The sequence below is a fragment of the Dasypus novemcinctus genome, chromosome 15 (genome assembly GCF_030445035.2).
Source record: "Dasypus novemcinctus isolate mDasNov1 chromosome 15, mDasNov1.1.hap2, whole genome shotgun sequence".
In the NCBI taxonomy this organism is placed as follows: domain Eukaryota; kingdom Metazoa; phylum Chordata; class Mammalia; order Cingulata; family Dasypodidae; genus Dasypus; species Dasypus novemcinctus.
Genome location: NC_080687.1, coordinates 58,096,865 through 58,114,325, shown reverse-complemented (window position 1 = coordinate 58,114,325; position 17,461 = coordinate 58,096,865). Strand labels below are relative to the sequence as shown.

General features: G+C 37.1%; 1 protein-coding gene across 1 annotated transcript in view; it reads left to right on the top strand.

Annotated features, from left to right (window-relative positions):
* The window catches only part of NDFIP2 (Nedd4 family interacting protein 2), a 145,344-nt gene that overhangs the window by 56,333 nt on the left and 71,550 nt on the right, over window positions 1-17,461 (top strand). Inside the window, exons 2-3 of the mRNA XM_058276840.1 lie at window positions 5,418-5,476; window positions 5,570-6,037. Of these exons, the coding sequence (XP_058132823.1) occupies window positions 5,418-5,476; window positions 5,570-6,037 (527 nt within the window). The remainder of the gene's footprint in view (window positions 1-5,417; window positions 5,477-5,569; window positions 6,038-17,461) is intronic.

Below are 17,461 nucleotides of genomic sequence, written 5' to 3'. Positions count from 1 at the left end.
AAATGATGGCGTTGGGATGGGTGATCTCAAAGATCCCTTCAAATACTAAAGCTCTATGAAAACAATGCTCTATTTCTTTTCCCAACAATTAGGCTCTAAGGAAGTTTCTGGTACCTTCAGTGAGTCAAATCATCTGGCCCATTTGAACAAAAAAAATTTCGTTTTTTTACCATATGCGCTATATTTGTGAACGTGTGTTTTTGCAATAAGTATGCTTTTGTTTTTAAAACTCAGCATCTGAAGAAAAAGATTTAAACTTGATGTTTTTACCTTTGTAAGAGAATTGTTCCCAATTTCTCAGTGCTCATTCCTTAAAAGCAGAATTTATAACTATTTCCTGGGAACTTTACATATTATTGACAGGTGAAATGGATTGCAATATAAATATTTTATGTATTCTAGGATATAACTGCCAGCTATGAAAGTAATTTCATTTTTTTCATTACCTGGGTTTAATTTTGGCTCTGTCAAACCACTACTTTGTTCCCTACTTGAACCTTAAGGTCAGGTAATGAGTGTGAATTTCTTCTCAGCTGGGAAGGGACCATCAAGTAAGTCATTCTGTCTGATTACTGTCATTGTTTTATCCTTTTAGATGCTGCCTTTTTTCCCCAATACTAAAATCAGGTGACCCTCTTATGTGGCGACATTATTGTTAATGTACTATGTTTAAAGGTTAAGCAGCATACTGACATCAGACTCTGAATAACAAATGTGGTCTGTTTCCTATTATGGAAGAAAAAGAGCAAATGATTATTAACATGTTAAGAAAATCATGACATGTGGGAGACATTTTTCTCTCATATATATAATGTTTGTCTTTTTACATTATGGTCATCCATAAGTTAGTCGAGGGAAACCTGTTTTAATAGGTAATATAGTGCCAGTCCTGCTTTTCTATGATGAATATGATCATCTAGCTTGCATGAAAAAAGGGGATAAATAACCATGTCTAAAATCCTGATTTAGTATGGTCAAAGAACAGCCTTCTATACTTGAGATATAGCAAAGATCATTTAAATCCTTATGAGTCAGTATGGTTTAAAATAAGAAAACTTAAGCCAAAATGGCTGTTGCTCACTTGTGCTGCTCATGAACAAAAGAAAAATGAAAATGCTAAATATAAATATATATTACTAGGACTGGGATACAGCTTTTTCAGAATTCAAATCTTTTCTAACTGTTGCCTGGTGATGCCCCTATATGTAAAAGTATATATATAAAATAAACCTAATATAAAATTACTTAAATTTAGATATTTATTTTAATCTGTAAACTAATTCTGGTACTTCCTTTCTCTCTACTCCTACTACAACCTCCCTCTTTCTCTCTACATACCTTTATTTGTATTGTATAGTGACCATTTTAGCTTGTACTTAAACATGTGATAATTTTATGCGTCAACCTGACTAGGCTACAGCCCCAATTATTCAATAAAACACTAATCTAGTCGTTGCTTTGAAGGTATTTTATAGCTGTGAATAGACTCCAAAATCAGTTGACTTAAATGAAATTATCCTGTATAATTTGGGTGGGCCTGATTCAATCAATTGAAAGGCTGTGAAAGCAGAACTGAGGATTCCCTAAGAAGAAATTGCACCTGTGGACAGCTTCAGTTTGTGTCTGAGAGTTCCAAACCACCTGCCCTGTGATTTCAGACTTGTTCTGCTAGCCTTCACAATCACATAAATCAATTCCTTGAAATCTCATAATATATGTCTCCTATTGGTTCTGTTTGTCTGGTTGAACCCTGAATGATAAAGAACATTAGAGGTATTTTATATTTTTCCTACATATTGGAAGAGGATAAAGAAAGGGGAAGGAAGTGAATACCTGGATTGTAAAATTGCCAACCTTAAAATACTTCCTCCTAAAATTACAAAGCTGAACAGATGACAGGAATCTCAGAACCAGTTAAGTAAGGAAAAACATGTGAAGCTAAACTGAGGTTCAAGCCTACAAACTGTTTAAAAGATCCACATACATGGTAACAGAGATAAAATTGTGACGTAATAATAATGCTTATTTCAATTTACTAAAACTAAAACAATGGTTTCTTGTATTTTAAAAAATCTAGTTTAGAATTTAATGTTCAGAGAGTGATGACTAATGTTTTTATTAGAGAAATAAATCTTCAGATAGAAAATGTAATTTTACCTCTATTCAGCCATTCTCCAGATAAACATATGAAGTCATATATGTTTCAAATGCAGTTAATTATTAGAATCTATAGTCACATTAACTGAATTAGTAGCTACTTGAGGAGTAGGTGCATGTTGTAGAGGAGGTGATTGAAAAAAATGTGAAAATCACTGAAGAGAGTGATTTAGGTCTGTGAAGATGGTCCTCTGCAGACAAGGGCAGATCTGCTGTTCTTTAACTGGTGAGGTTCTCAACAAAGTACCTTCAAGCATTTGTATACAGTTCAACATGCCTGGTTAGAAGTGAGAGGAGAGGTTGCAGGAAGATGAGAAATCAGTTTACCTTTAGATGGAATGGCTCTGCTTCTGGGAAGATGGGAGGGGTTCCCAGTAAGAAGCATGTCCCAGCCAAAGGGGCCCCTATTACCTGATAGCATCATTCTACAGAACAATATCAAAGTCATTCTTGGACAGCCTTCTTAAGGTTGTAGATACATCATGGTCACATGAGAAAATGCTAACATCATAGGCTACTATTATTCTGGAAATGAAACATCAACCATATAAAATGACAGTTATACAGGCATTTAACACAATTTTGATAATATTAACAATGATCCATCATTTTACATCTTGGTACTTGTCTGAGATTGGGTTCTCCAGGAAGCAGATGATGATGTGAAGTTCTAAGTGCAATACATTTGAGGAGTAACATCTGTGAAAGGAGAAAGGAAGAAGTAGGATTGAACAGGGGGAGCTGTCACAAAGTGATGCAGAACTGACAAAGTTTCTGTCAACTCAACAGGAAGCTCCAGAGCAAAGTATGTCCCTGAAAGAAGCCCAGTGTTGGGCAAAAATGGCTAGGCCCTTATATCGCTGCCATGCTACATCACTGGGTCATTGATTGCGAACCACCTTTGTAAGCTGAGGCAGACCCTGACAAAGCTAACAGTGGAGGTTGCCAGCTAAGCACAGTCCTTGCAGCTGGGCAAAGAGTGCTTCTTGAAAGGGAATCTGGACTGTTTATCTCCATGTCTGCCACAATACTGCAGTGGGAAACTATTACAATTTTGGGTGGCTGTGTGTTTGGAAATGAAAATTGAGGAGATCAGAACAAGATGTGCTAGCAAAGTACACTAAATTCCTAAAATGCTACTTGAGTATGACAGTGTATCACCATCAATTACTTAGGTAACTAGAGTTAACATCATTATCAAAAGATTAGAGTTAAAAAACACATATAATCAGAGGTTGCCTAAGGACTCTATAATGGTAAAATGTATTGCTTCTCCCATTTCATCCTAAATACATTGCTCCTAATGGCATTCAGTTTTTCTTGAGATCGTCCATTACAGGGCATGCTGGCTTATTTGTGAAATGGGCAAAAGGTGCACAAAATGACTCTTTTAGGGATTATGAATAAAAATAATTTATTTCATAGAGATCATGAAGGTAGGATTTAAGGAAGTCAGTTTGGCTCATTGCAATGTGTCACTATTTTCTTATGTTTCTGCACAAGTTTCACATAGTGATGGGCAAAAAAGAGTAAAGAGATAAGGACTTTTTCCTTTTCTTTTCTTTTTTCCCCAAAAATGCATATTAGAACAAAGTATTTCATATACTGGGTGGGGGCTCTTGAGTCTGTCACCACTTAGCAGTGTTTTACTTTGATCAAGTTCCTGAACCTCTCTGCGCCTTAGTTTCCTCACCTGTTAAATGGGGATTACAAACATGTCTACATCATGAAGTCATTGTGAACATGAGATGAAATGATATAATGCATGTATAATGCATGTATAATCCCTGGTTTAGGATTATACATGTTCAATACATGTTAATTATTATTCTACTCCTATTCCTCTTTCTCTTTCTTCTTCCTGAAAGAATGCTTTCCTGTTGAATTTTTTCACCAGCTCTGCTAGATTAGCAAAATGATCACAAAACTTGGGAGCTATTTCCCAAGAGCTTTTCATCAGGTCTTTGGTTTCTACCATTATGTTTCCAGCACTGTGGTATGCTAAATGTAAAAAAATGCCCTGAATAGACTGAAGTCTTATTTGAGAAACAAATGAACATATAAATGATTAGTGAAAATACAAGGGCATATAAAATTAAGTTTGAAATGGAATCTTACAGACTATAAGTGATGTAGAAATCTAATTTCATTTTGCTGATACAGGCTGTTATTTTGATCCTTGAAAATCAACACCATTTGGGATGAAATTGTGAGGGTGCGCTCTTGTATCAGTAATATGAACAACATGGCATATGTTTATTGTCTTAGACTCTAAAATATACTGTCAGAGCAAAGCAAGCTTAAAGAAATTTAAATATGATGTTATTGCCTCTTAAAATTGTTAGGCTATTCATTCTCTCTGCCATTAGATATGTCAAAACTGCAAAAATGGAAGAGTTGATGAACTCTTGAAATAAAACCATCTATCAGAAAGGCTTAATTTTTTTGTTGATAATCTCCTTGAGTCAGAGTTAACTGTATCTCTGTTATTTTAACTAGCCAATCAGGCTGATCCATTGGCCTTTTTCATTCAGAAACCCCCTCGGAGATGCCAGAGTCAGTAGGGAGGTAAAGTGGTAAGGATCCAGAGCTCCTCCTCCCCTCACGTGGTCTCATTGTAAAATATCACTTAGGTAAAAAAAGTTCAGCTGTTTTAAAGAATAAAAAGGTGAGAAACTCTGGGCCAGATCACATGGAATCATTGTTTTCTGGGTAGAGAAAAATTTTCAGTTAAAAATTAGGTAATTTACCTCACCCTATCATACTCTTCTATTTGCTTGCTAGAGGAACACGTGCCGTCTTCCAGATAAACACACATTAAGTAGTCATGTGGTTAACTAGGCACTGAGATAGCCTTTAAAATGATGCACAAAAAGGGATTCTTCACTGGTAAACCTTTGAGAATTATTGAATATGACCGTAAAATAGTTCTACTTTATTTCATTATTCTTCCAGTAACCTAGAATTCTTGAGATCTGTTAGAGAGGTACATGAGTATGTCTGAAGAGTCCCTGCTGGATTCTTACATCTCTTACTATCAAACATGTACACAAAACAAAAATCCGTGTAATATGTGCCTCAACAATTTTAACAAATGTACCACACCAACGTAAGATGTTAATAATAGTGTGGTGTATGGAATGTACTTTATGTATTTTTCTGTAAATCCACAACTTCTCTAATTAAAAAAAATCCTTTACGTCATTAACGTCTTTAAGCGTTCTAAAATGTCTTTGGGCTGGATCTCCTTTTTTTCGTAGTACCTTCGGTGAGTAACAAGAAACAAGACTTGCTGGGTAAAGAGGCGACCTACCCTCAGGTGCTCTAGGAATGCCGCCCTTCTTTTCTCGACATCTGTCTATGTCGTGCGATTATGCCTACGTCTGTGGCTGCGCGAAATCCGTCCACGTAGAAAAGTCCAATCAAGGACGGTGACATAGTTTTCCGTTCCTTTTGCCACCGCCCACTCCCACAGGCTGACAGATTGTCCGGACTTCTCGTTCGTTTCCACCTCCTTCCACCCAGCGAAACCCTCCCACTCGCGACGCGCCTTGGGCGCCTGAGAACCCGGCGCGCCTGCGCGGCCGTTCCGAGCATGCTCAGTATCGCGCTTCAGCCCTGCGGCGCCTCCGAGCTTCTCCGCGGATCCGAGACTGACGCGGAGGTCTTCGCCGCCGCTGCTGGAGCGACAGGAAGTGAAGCGGCCCAGCGGGGCGAGAGCGGCGGCAGAAACACAAGCGGAAGGGGCGCTGCGGCGTCGGCGACAGAGACGGGGGTGGCAGAGGAGGCTGAGCGCGGAGGGGACTTGCCGGCCCCGACGCCGGCTTCGGAGTCGAGCAGGATGGATCTTCACCAGTCGGGCTCTGGCCGCTATCAAGTGGTGAGTTCCTAGCCTCCTGCGCGACCCGGGGCCGTGGGCTCCCGCCGTGGCACCGAGAATCCTTTTCCTCATGTTATTCCCGGAGGGGACGTGCTGGCCAATTCTTCGGACTCACGGGCGGGATCTTTTCACGTCGGACCTCTCGCCTGTGGGGCCTGCCTGTGACTCCTTAGAGACCCGTCCCTCTTGCCCCAGCTCTCCTTCTAGATCCCCCACCCCCACCCTTATCCTGTAAGACTTCCCTACCTTGTCTTGAAACTTATTTCTGGCCTCAGTGATTCCCTTAACCCCTTCACCCAGGCACTCCTGAGACATTCCAGTCGATTGGCTCCTGGAAATGGTACTCACATACCTACGGGGAAGGTGAACGTCATAAATGGGGCGGGGGAGTAGGAGGTGTAAGCATAGTTAAGGTGGGGTGTGGATTTGGTAACAATTTGGGTTAGGCGTAGGGAACCTTAGGAAATAGGCGTAGTGCTGATTTTGTCTCTCTGCTCTAGTTAACCTTGCCATTTTGTCCTTTTCCATTATGTCAGTATTAAAAGTGAGTGTATTTTTTTTCCATCCGCTTTTCTTTTTTTTTTTTATGCGAGAAGGGACTAGGAAGTTTATATTAGAAAAATTTTTAATCTTTTTAAAAGATTATTTTTCACTGAATATAAAATTTTCCAGTTTAATTTATTAGCGCTCTATATAAGCCTTTGTAACTGTTGAAATAAGTGCAGTTGATCCTATGCCTTCTAAGTGTCAGTTTTTCTAATCTTTATGTTTTATTCCTGATGATGTCTATTGGAGATTTCCTATTGTAAACCCTATTTAAAAATGGATTCAGCAAAAATGACTAATATGTTGTAGCTAGGTAACATTACTCTATAAACTTTAAGGTGGTAATTAAACCTATTTTCTGGGGGAGAGGAGAATACGTGTAGAGCTGATGGCGCAGTATTTAGTACTGTCTATACAGTATTACAAATGTTGTGTTAGTCCGAGATTTCACCTTTGAAATCTATCTGCACATATAAGACTTAGTTTTGAACTAAGAATTTCCATTAATAAATGCGTTTTGACAATATGAAGATCCTGAAAGATGATATTCCATTGTATGTAATTTTGCATTTTTCTAATATAAAAGCTAATGATGCTTCCATTTTCAGCTGACTACATCATGTAAAATCTACAAAAGATCCATATTCTGAATTTTCTGAAAATTTATCAGTATTCTTAGAATGGCTTGCAAAACTTTGCTGCCAGTATGCAAAGCATTTTTCAAGTTGTTGGTTTATATCACTTTTGTTGGTTTCAGTTTTCTTAAGGTATTGTTATTTTTGTAGATGCTACGAAAAATAAAATGCAATAGATAAATGTCTATTATTACTAGTGGGATTTGTTTCATTTTTCTAATTATTTTCTTTTTTGTTCCTATTTGTTTCTCAAATTCTTTCTCCTTGGGTATTTTTGTGTATCAGAATCAACCATGTTCTCATATACAAGTCACTACTCAAAAAATTTTTAACCGATGTAACCTTGTGCCTTAAAATAATTTGTTACATTTGTATAATTTAACTAGTCATGACTAGTTGAGATGACTGTATTTAAATTCCTGATACCAAAATATTGAAATTTGCTGTTTTAAGCTATTTCCTACTTTGTTTTTCTTTACAATTCCTTTAAAATAAGTGACAATATGATATTTTCATTCCCTAACTCCTATATTTTTCAAACTGGGGTTGTATCTCAGAAAGACTTTAACATTCTACCCATTTAAGTCTATGTTTAGAGGGCAAAAATCAGCCCTTGTAAAGACACTGCTCACTTTAAATAGGTAAGGCACATCTATTTGTTTTCCTTGTAATGCAGTGTTTGCAAATCTTGGTAGAATTTAAATTTGGATTTTAATTCCTACTCCTGTGTAATTACATAGTAATTTCATCTGCCTGATTTAATTCTTGGTTTTGTTGAGAATGCTTGGTCAATAACTATATCCAGGTTTGTGACAGAGAGGCAGCTGAATTAAAGTTTCCAAAGGGCTAGCTAGGAACCAGTCTACAGCTCTGGCTTATATGGTGAACACAACTGCCTTGTGGCTGCCTTTTTAGCTCAGTTTTTTTGAAAACTCTGGAATGCTTAGTTAACTGGACCAGTATGCAAATTTGATTCTTGAATGTTAAGGAAAAGTAAGTAAGGAGATAGGTAAGTATACTTAGATAGTATGTGGTATTAAGTTAAATAGTTAAATTTCAGATCTCCAAACTGGAAAGTTAACGGTGAAGACCCTGATCATCAGAATGACTTACTACTATTAACCAGAGCAGAAGCTTCATCTGGAACATGCTTTTTCTAAGGGCTCTTGTTTCTTTCCATGGTCCAGAGGGTCGGAATTTTGTTAAGTAAAGCGGTGGATGACAAAGTAGAACTATAAAAAGTCTTGATTGTTAACCCATGTCATTCTAAATTTGATCTCTGTTTTAAAGGATTATGTACCTACACGAGTTGACTACTAAGATTTAAAAGGTATTCTGTTTACAACAGGTTAAATTGGCTTTGTTGATTATAGCAGTGCTTTGCCAAACTGTATTCCAGAATGATGGTAATAGGTATTCTTGGATGGTTTACAACTGATATTAGTGAATTAAAGCCATGAGAAGTTATACAGTAAAGACAATGGTTTGGATTTGTTTAACCCAGCCCTTCCTAAACTTTGGCCATCTTTTTTTTTAAGATTATATTGGGGAAAAAAGAACCCCCCCCCCCCAAAAAAAAAAGGAAAGGAAGAAAAGATAAAGACAGAAAAATAGACAAAAGATTATAGTTATTGACACTTCAAAATGTTAGTTTTTTTAATGGAACATAATTTGAGTTATTCATATTTACAAAGATCTTGTATCCAGAGAATTAGAGTAGCCCTTTACAAATCAGGAGGGATGGAGATTTGATCATTAATACTTAAAAAGCAAGATTTTAAAGTCATCTGGGCTTATGTTATTTTTTAGTTATTGTGAGAGCTTAGTTCAGTTACTTAGCACCTTGAAGCATATGTTTCCTCGTGTTAGTATCTACTCGATTAGGATTATTATGAGAACTAAGATAATAAATTTAAAACATGTATAATGACTAGTACATGGCAAATGACTATTATTATGTATAAACTTTAAAATATATATATTTCAGTTTTTCCTGCTAAGGTCATTACGTCTCTTGTTTTATGTAGCAATATGAATTTGCTTGTCTGTATCAAGAACTGTGAAAAGTCTAAGATTCGATTTTACCCTACTTTCTGTAATCACTTGGTTTGTTACTATTTCATGGATGTTGGCAGAAGATAGGGGGTTCCCAGGTCAGAAACAAATGACATTACTCACTCCACAGCATAAACATCACCACGTCCCATGGTGGTGATGGGTCCGGATGGACCTGTGCAGTGGATTTATATTGCAGCTGAGGAACTAAGGGCCATGAGCACAGCACTCGTTTTAGCAGGTAGCAAGCAACAGACAAGCTAGTCCACCTTCACATCAAGAAGGCAGTTACATGTTTTGGTTCTCTTAGCCTTCTTTGTTGCCAGTGTGACTTTACTACAAGAAATTGCTTGGTATCAGGAGATGGTTTAGCATCGAAGTCTGTCATCGTACTTAGCTGGAATGTGCAGGGATGCGCAGGCCCATGGTGGACAGCTTTGCCAAAGGCAAATATTCTGAATAAGATAATATATGGTTATTTTAAGATGTTGTTTTTCCTTTTCCTTTCCATTTTAAATAAATATTACAGTCTTTTATCTTACATTCTCTCTAGGCCTTTTCTTTTATCTTACTTTCTTTCTGGGTCTTTTCTAGGCCCAGCTTGATTACATATTCACTTGTTTGTTTCCTTAACTCATCAGTATAGTTTATCTGGTTTATATTCTTACCGCACATCTTTTACATCATCAAGGTGACCTGATTGCTTAATCTAATAACTGCTTTTTAGTCCTCCTCTTGCTTGATTTGTTACATTGACACTTTGAACTTTGAACATCTCAAAACTCCTTCCTTATTCCTGATACCAAGAAGCTTTCTACTTTTTATTTCTGTTTTCTCTTCTTTGTGAACTGAGTTTATACTTCTTGAATGCTGATGCTTTCTCTGGCATGGAATAGTGTTACTATTTTCTTCCTTCATCTGACCATCCTTCAATGTATCATTTTTACTGCATGAGTTATTTGTGGAATATAAATTTTATTTTTATTTTTTACCTCAAAAATCTTTAAAGGACTCTTTGTATTTCCCCCTAACATTTTTTAAATTAAAACTTTCAAATATATAGAAAAATTGAAAGAACTGTGCAGTTAACCCCCGTATACCATACACAAATTGTAGAGTATAGGGTTGCTAAGTTATATTTACTTTATATGAATCTGTCAGTCCACGTTATTTTTAGATGCATTTCAAAGTAACTTGCAGATATCAGTGTTCTTAACCACAAACTTTATGCTTATCATGAACCTTGAGTTCAGTATTTGTGATCCTTTTCTTTGAGGTGAAATTGATATATAGTGAAATGTACAAATCTTACTTGTCCTGTTGGATATGCACAAATGTGTGCATCTTTATAACCTGAACCACTTTCAAGGTATAGAACAGGGATGGGCAAACTGTGGTCCATAAAGTTGTTTTGGAACACAGCCATGCCCACTCTTTTTAAAAATAATATTTTATTGAGGTTTATCATTCACATGTGGACATACATAAACAATAAGTGTATAGTAAAAGTTGTGAACTTACAAAACAAATGTGCATATCGTCATCATACAGGACTCCCATACATCACACCACCACTACCATCTTGCACTGATGTGAAACCTTTGTTTTACAAACTATGAAATAGCATCATTAAAATCATCAAAATATTACTACTATCTATAGCCCATGTCTTACATTTGATGTATTTTTCCCCCAACCCACCCAATTATAAACACCCTGTATTAGTATTATGCATTTGTTAAAGTTCATGAGAGAATGTTCTCATTTTTGTCCTGTTAACCACAGACCATCGTCCACCACTGGATTCTGTGTGTTATACAGTCCCATGTTTTGTACAACCCATTCAAAGTGTACACTCAGTGACTCTTATTTTTATCACTGGTGCTGTTATCCCCTCAGTCAATTTTAGAACCTTTTCATTATTCCAAAAAGAAAAATCCCATACTCCTTTATACTCTCCTCTTGCTGTCTCTTAGAATTGATATATCTTCTTTGCTGTTGCTCATGCACACTCTTTCACATGTCATATCTTCTGTGTCACATTACAGTGGCAGAGGTTGAGTATTTGAGACAGAATCCACGTAGCCTAACGTATTTATAATTTGGCCATTTAGAGGAAAAGCTTACTCAGAATATTATCATCACTCTAGGTTACCTCTTGGCTCAATCAGTTCCTAACCCTATGTGGCCATTCTGAGTTTTCAGACTTTTTTTTTTTCCCACTAGAATTAGTTTTGCCTGTTCTAGAATGTCATATAACTAGAATCATACAGCATACAGTCTTCAAGGTTTCTGTCATTCAACATGAAGGTTCTGAGATTGGCCCTATTAATTGCTGAATAGTGTTCAGTTGGTTGAATTATATGAATATACCACAGTTTATCTATCCATTCTTCTGTTGATGGGCATTGTGTTGTTTCCTGTTTTTGGTTGTAATAAATACGGATCCTAAGAATATTGTGTAAATCTTTATGGACACGTTTTCATTTCTCTTGGGTGGAATTGCTGGGTAATAGGGTAGGTGTATGTTTAGTTTTATAAGAAACTGCTAGACTTTTGTCCAAAGTAGTTGTGCCATTTTATACTCCAGCCAGCAATGTATGAGAGTTTTGGTTGCTCTACTCCCTTGCCAAAATTTTGCTGTTGTGTCTTTTTTAATTTTAACAATTCTGGTGGGCTTATTGAATTTTCAATACTAAAAATTCTCTTAGCATTCAAGATTTTTGAATGGGCATACCTGTACAAAGCCATATCTTAGCAATCTCTCCTCCTAATTTTTTTCTTTCTTTCTTTTTTTTTTTTTTGAGGTACCAAGAGCTGGGGGTTGAACCCGGGACCTTGTATTTGGGAAGCCAGCACTCAACCACTGAGCCATTTTGGCTCCCTCCTCTTAATTTTTATGTTGTAACTGATAGAGTCTACCAGGGCTTGCTTACTAATAGTTCCTTAGCCATAGCGTGTTCTCTCATACTTCCCTGACTTTCCGTGTGTTTATTTCTCTTCTGATATTCTCTACCACACCCCTCTAACTTGTTTGCCTTCTAAATTCCTGTTCTTACATGTGAAAACTCTATAAGTGGAAGGGGGCTTGGAGACTGTTTCTTGCATCTGTTGTTTGCATCAAAGTAGAGGAAAAGTTGAGAATCACAGCATTAGGGAACTTGTTAAACTGACTTTGTGATTGTGTACCTCTCTACCTTTTAGAGAAGTGTTTTTTCACAGAGATGCTTCAGGGTTCCATAAATGTCTTATTTTTATTTCATCTTTAAAATAGGTTTTAAACCTTTAAAAATATGTAATTGAGGATATTCCCTCTCAAATGTATTTTATACCAAATTTCAACAGTTTGAAGACTGGTCTTAATGTTAATTTGTGTTCCCAGGGTGATTTGCTTTTAGATGGACCCCAGATTAGAGTTTCTCTTTCTCGTTCTGTTCATGTAGTGCTATTAATTGTAAATGTGCCATTGATTTGATGGAATATAGCACAATTTTTTTTTTAAGATAATGGGACTGGGTATTGAACCTGGGACCTCATGTGGGAGGCTGGCACTCAACCACTGAGCCACATCACCTCCCTTGTGTTGGCTCCCTTGTCTCCTTGCATATTGTTTGTGTATTGTTTTGCTCATTGTTGCTTGTTGTTTTACTTCTTTTCTTTGGAGGCACTGGGAACTGAACCCAGGATTTGCTTTGTGGGATGGTGCTCAAGTGTTTGAGCCATTTTTGTGCCCCAGCACAATATTTTTTAAACTCAGATCTTCATGTGTCCTTTCATGTAAACTACCTCATCAACCTGAACTGTGCTACTTCAAATGCCAGACATCACTCAGGCATATTTGAGAGTACATGATCTAGTAAGGGTATAAGATTTGTGCAGTAATAAGTAAATGCATTGCATTTATATCATGAAAGTATCATTATAAATGGTTTTAGGTTTATTTTATGTTTTGAGTGCCTTTTATCAGACTTATGTTTAAGATAAAGTGTGGAAGCAGTTTTTAGATATAATTCTTGATTAACTCTGAAAGGTTTTATAAATCTTCATTCATTTATTCAATATGTAATAATTTAGGGAGTATCCCTGGCTGCAAAATTCTGTTGTAAGTGCTGGTGAACAAACCATTTCTTATCTCATGGCCTATACTTTGGTGGAGGGGGAACAGATAAGCATAATTTCAGATAGAAATATGTGCTTTGAAGATAACAAAGCAGGTTAGAATAAGTAAATAATATCAATAATAAAAATAGCAGTGATAGAACAGTGATTTGCATTGTGTCAGGAATATGCCAAGAACTCTGCCGAGTGCTTTACATGTATTAACACATTTAATTCTTAGAATACCTCCGTGAAGTAGATGATGTCATTCTCTTCATTTTGCAGATGAAAACAAATGAGGCACAAAGAGGTTAAGTAATAGGCCCAGCTATGATGGAGCTGATATTCTAACCTTGGTGTTTTAGTTTTCTATTGCTATATAACAAACCACTCCAAGCACAAGCAATTATATTATTTCAAAAGGTTCTGTGGTTTGACTGGAATCAGTGGAATGGTTCTCCATGTGATGTTATGATGTTAGCTAGAGTTCGATTGCATTTTGCAACTTCCAAGGTGGCTCATTTATTTGCCTGGCAGTTGATAATGGTTATTGCCTGAGAGCTCAGCTGGGACTGTTGACTGGCACAGCTCAGTTCTCCTCTATGTGCCCTCTCCATTTGTTCTCTCAAGTGACTGTGGCTTCTTAGCATAGAAGAGGAAGCTGCCATTCTTTTAAGGCCAGGGCTTAGAAGTCCAGTATGTCACTTCTGCTCCATTCTGTCAAAGCAGTTAGAAGGCCATCCCAGGTTCCAAGGGAGAGGAAATAAACTCCATCTCTTAGTGGGGGGAGAGGCATGTACATACCTGGAGGGAAGAAAGTGATGATGGTTGTCTTTGAGGTGATATACCACACCAGTTGATTTGACTCCTTAATATAGGGTTCTTAACCTTTTTTGTTCCACGGACTCCCTTACCAGTCAGGTGAAAACCACAAACCCCTTCTCAGAATGTAGCGACATATAGTTTTATGACAGCTAGCGCTGGGATTAACAACTACCATAATTTTGAGGTATGGATGAGTGTAAGTAATTTTTCGAGACATGCAGCAACTGTAGTGTGATATTACTACTGCTGTAATTTATTGCATACATTCATAAGTGAAGGAAATGCTGGATTTCAGTTAGAGGTCAGAGAAAATAATAAGTTGATTTTTTTCAATTCAAGCTCACGGATCCCCTGAAACCTTTCCCTGGTTAAGAACCCCTGCCTTAATAGATGGGAATCAGGATAATCAGGAATCTCCATCTGTTCTGAAGATGTCTTATTCAGGCAGAGACATGAATGAAATGTGGAGGTTTAATTCTAGTTGATGAGCATTTCAGGTATGATAATGACTTGATATAGGAAGAAAGCCATTTGGCTGTAGCAAAGTGATAAGGGATGGCTCAGAGTAGTATGGAACAAAACAAATAAATTGTATACTGAATTTGATAGAAGAATGGAATTCTCATTACAACTTTAACTCCAGCTTATAATTTTTTTTTTCCCCATTAAAAAAGTCAGGGCCAGCTATATAATTTGCAAGACTACCAGTGGTAAATGAAAATGTGGGTCTCTGGCCTGGGGGAGAAGTCGTTCTCTCTTTCCTGTAGACCTGCTGCCCAATCTGTGGCAGACAGATAACCCCCAAGGATTTTCTACTTTTGTGTCAGAATGTGCCCTTTACCTGAATTGGGGATGGGTGAAAGGCCCCTGCTTCGTTGCCTGTTCAGTGTATTATGGTGGTTCCAGCCTGGGTCCGGGAAAGTCACTGCCTTGGCCATGAAATCAGTCTCAATATGGAGACAGTGGTGGTGGTCATGGTAGTGATGTAAATGAAGGTTTGGCAACCTTTTCCTGTAAAGGAGCAGGTAGTAAATATTTCAGGCTTTGCTGACGGTTATTGTCTGTCATAGCCAGTTAAATCTTCAGTTGTAATGCAGAAGTATCCATGCCCAATACATAACAAACAAGTGTGGTTGTGTTCCAGTAAAGCTTTATTTACAATAGTGAGCTGGATTTGGCCTGCTGGCTGTAATTTGCCCATCCCTAACATAGATATTATAGGAATATACTTTAGGTAGTCCTAAAGCTTGGGCTTGCTGGGAAATTAATTTTTATTTCACCATCTCTAAATAAGAACTGTGGTGAAGTTGTTTTGCATCACCTACTTGTACCTGGTGATCAGGCAGGCCCGGATAGTCTGTCACTAGAGTTGGGGTAAGGATAAGTGGCTAGTGAAATAGACTATGAAACTCCCTGTGAGAAATGTAAAGGCAAGTTTCTTATGCCTGGTAAAATCTTTCATTCTCTTTGAGCAGTGCCATCCACAGCTTTAATCTCCTGTTGGGAATTTCGAGGATTCAAAATGTCTGTGATTTTGTCTGGGAGGACATTTTATTATTTCTTACTTATCTTTTCATATTCTCTTCCATTAAAAGATACTTTACATCCCTTGTATTTTTTGACATAATTTTGTTAGTCACATTCCTGTCCCATTATGACAGTCACTCCAATAAGTCATAATGTCTGCTTTTATTACTATTTATAAATATTTTTTATATAAAAATAATAACAGTGATGTTTATTTGATCTTTTAAAAATGTTTTAATAACTCAGGTTTAACAGATCAAAGACCCGTAAACAAAACTAGTTACAGACTTGAACATCCTTAACTTTTAGTATATCTGATTTTTTTCAGTACTTTGAGTGCCTATTAGAGCCAGCTTAAAAGTCTCGCAAGCAACACTTTTTAAGTACTTAAAGCAAATCCTGAAAACATCTAAAACAACTAAGTGAAACTATAGAACACTAAAAATAAGAAAAGATCTTGAAAGTAATCAAGGAGTCTAGACAGATTACCTCCAAAGGGGGAAAGATTGATACCTGAGTTCTTTTTTTAAGTTTTTAATTTTTTCCTTTTTTTTTGATTTATTATTTACTTGTCTCCCCCAGTTGTGTGCTTTCTGTACCCATTTGCTGTGTGTTCTTCTATGCCCGCTTGCATTCTGGCAGCACTGGCAATCTGTGTGTCTTTTTGCTGTGTCAGCTCTCCATGTGTGCGGCGCCACTCCTGCGTGGGCTACGCTTTTTTCGCACAGGTGGCTCAATGTGGGGCATACTCCTTGCATGGGGGACACCCCTGAGTGGCACAGCATTCCTTGTGCATGGCAGTGCCGTGTGTGGGCCAGCTCACCACATGGGCCAGGAGGCCCTGGGTTTGAAACCTGAACCTCCCATATGGTAGATGGACGCTGTATCAGTTGAGCCACGTCCACTTCCCGACACTGGACTTCTTAACTATAGCAACTGAATGCAGAAAACAGGGTACTCTTATATATTCAAAATACTGAGAGAAAATAATTGCCAAATTGTACTTGTGTATGAAGCTAAAGTATTTTTCAAGAAAAAGGGTGAAATAAAGGCAATTTTAGACCAAAAAAAAAAGTCGTTTAATACAAGCAAACCTCCAAACACAAATTTCTGTGTACTTTATGAAGGAAATAAACTATCCAAGGAAGAATGATAAGCAAAGAAAAATGGTAGACTTACAAATCTAAACAAATATTAACTATATAAAACAAGGGGGAAAACCCAACTTTAGAGAAAACAGGATATAAGTAGAAGAGACGGATCTGAATGTGTCAAGATCCTTGTATTATTTGGGAAGAATGTTCTAATAAAAAGTTAAGAATGGGAATTCTGCAATGACTTCCAATCTCAGATAGAAGCTGGTCTTTAAAGTGAGAAGGATTCTACGCAATCTGATCACCCTCCCTTCTTGACTTCTAACATCATTATGTCCATCCTTCTACTCATCCTCTTGTTTCCTCTTTTCCAGTCAAAATGATCTCTTTGCTTGTTTTCTTGAACATGCCAGGCATGCCTTTGTTTCACCACCTTCTCTGCAGTTGTAGTTATTTATTTCTCCCCCTGAATGTAAACTTCAAGAGGATAGGGATTTTTGTCTACTTTGTTCACTGTTGAATTTCATTATTTATAGTAGACACTCAGTAGGTATTTGATAAAAATGAATTCATTAGTCTAACTCGACCATTCTATAAGGCTTAAAACCTTGCCTGTAATATTTTATTTTACTTTTATATATTTT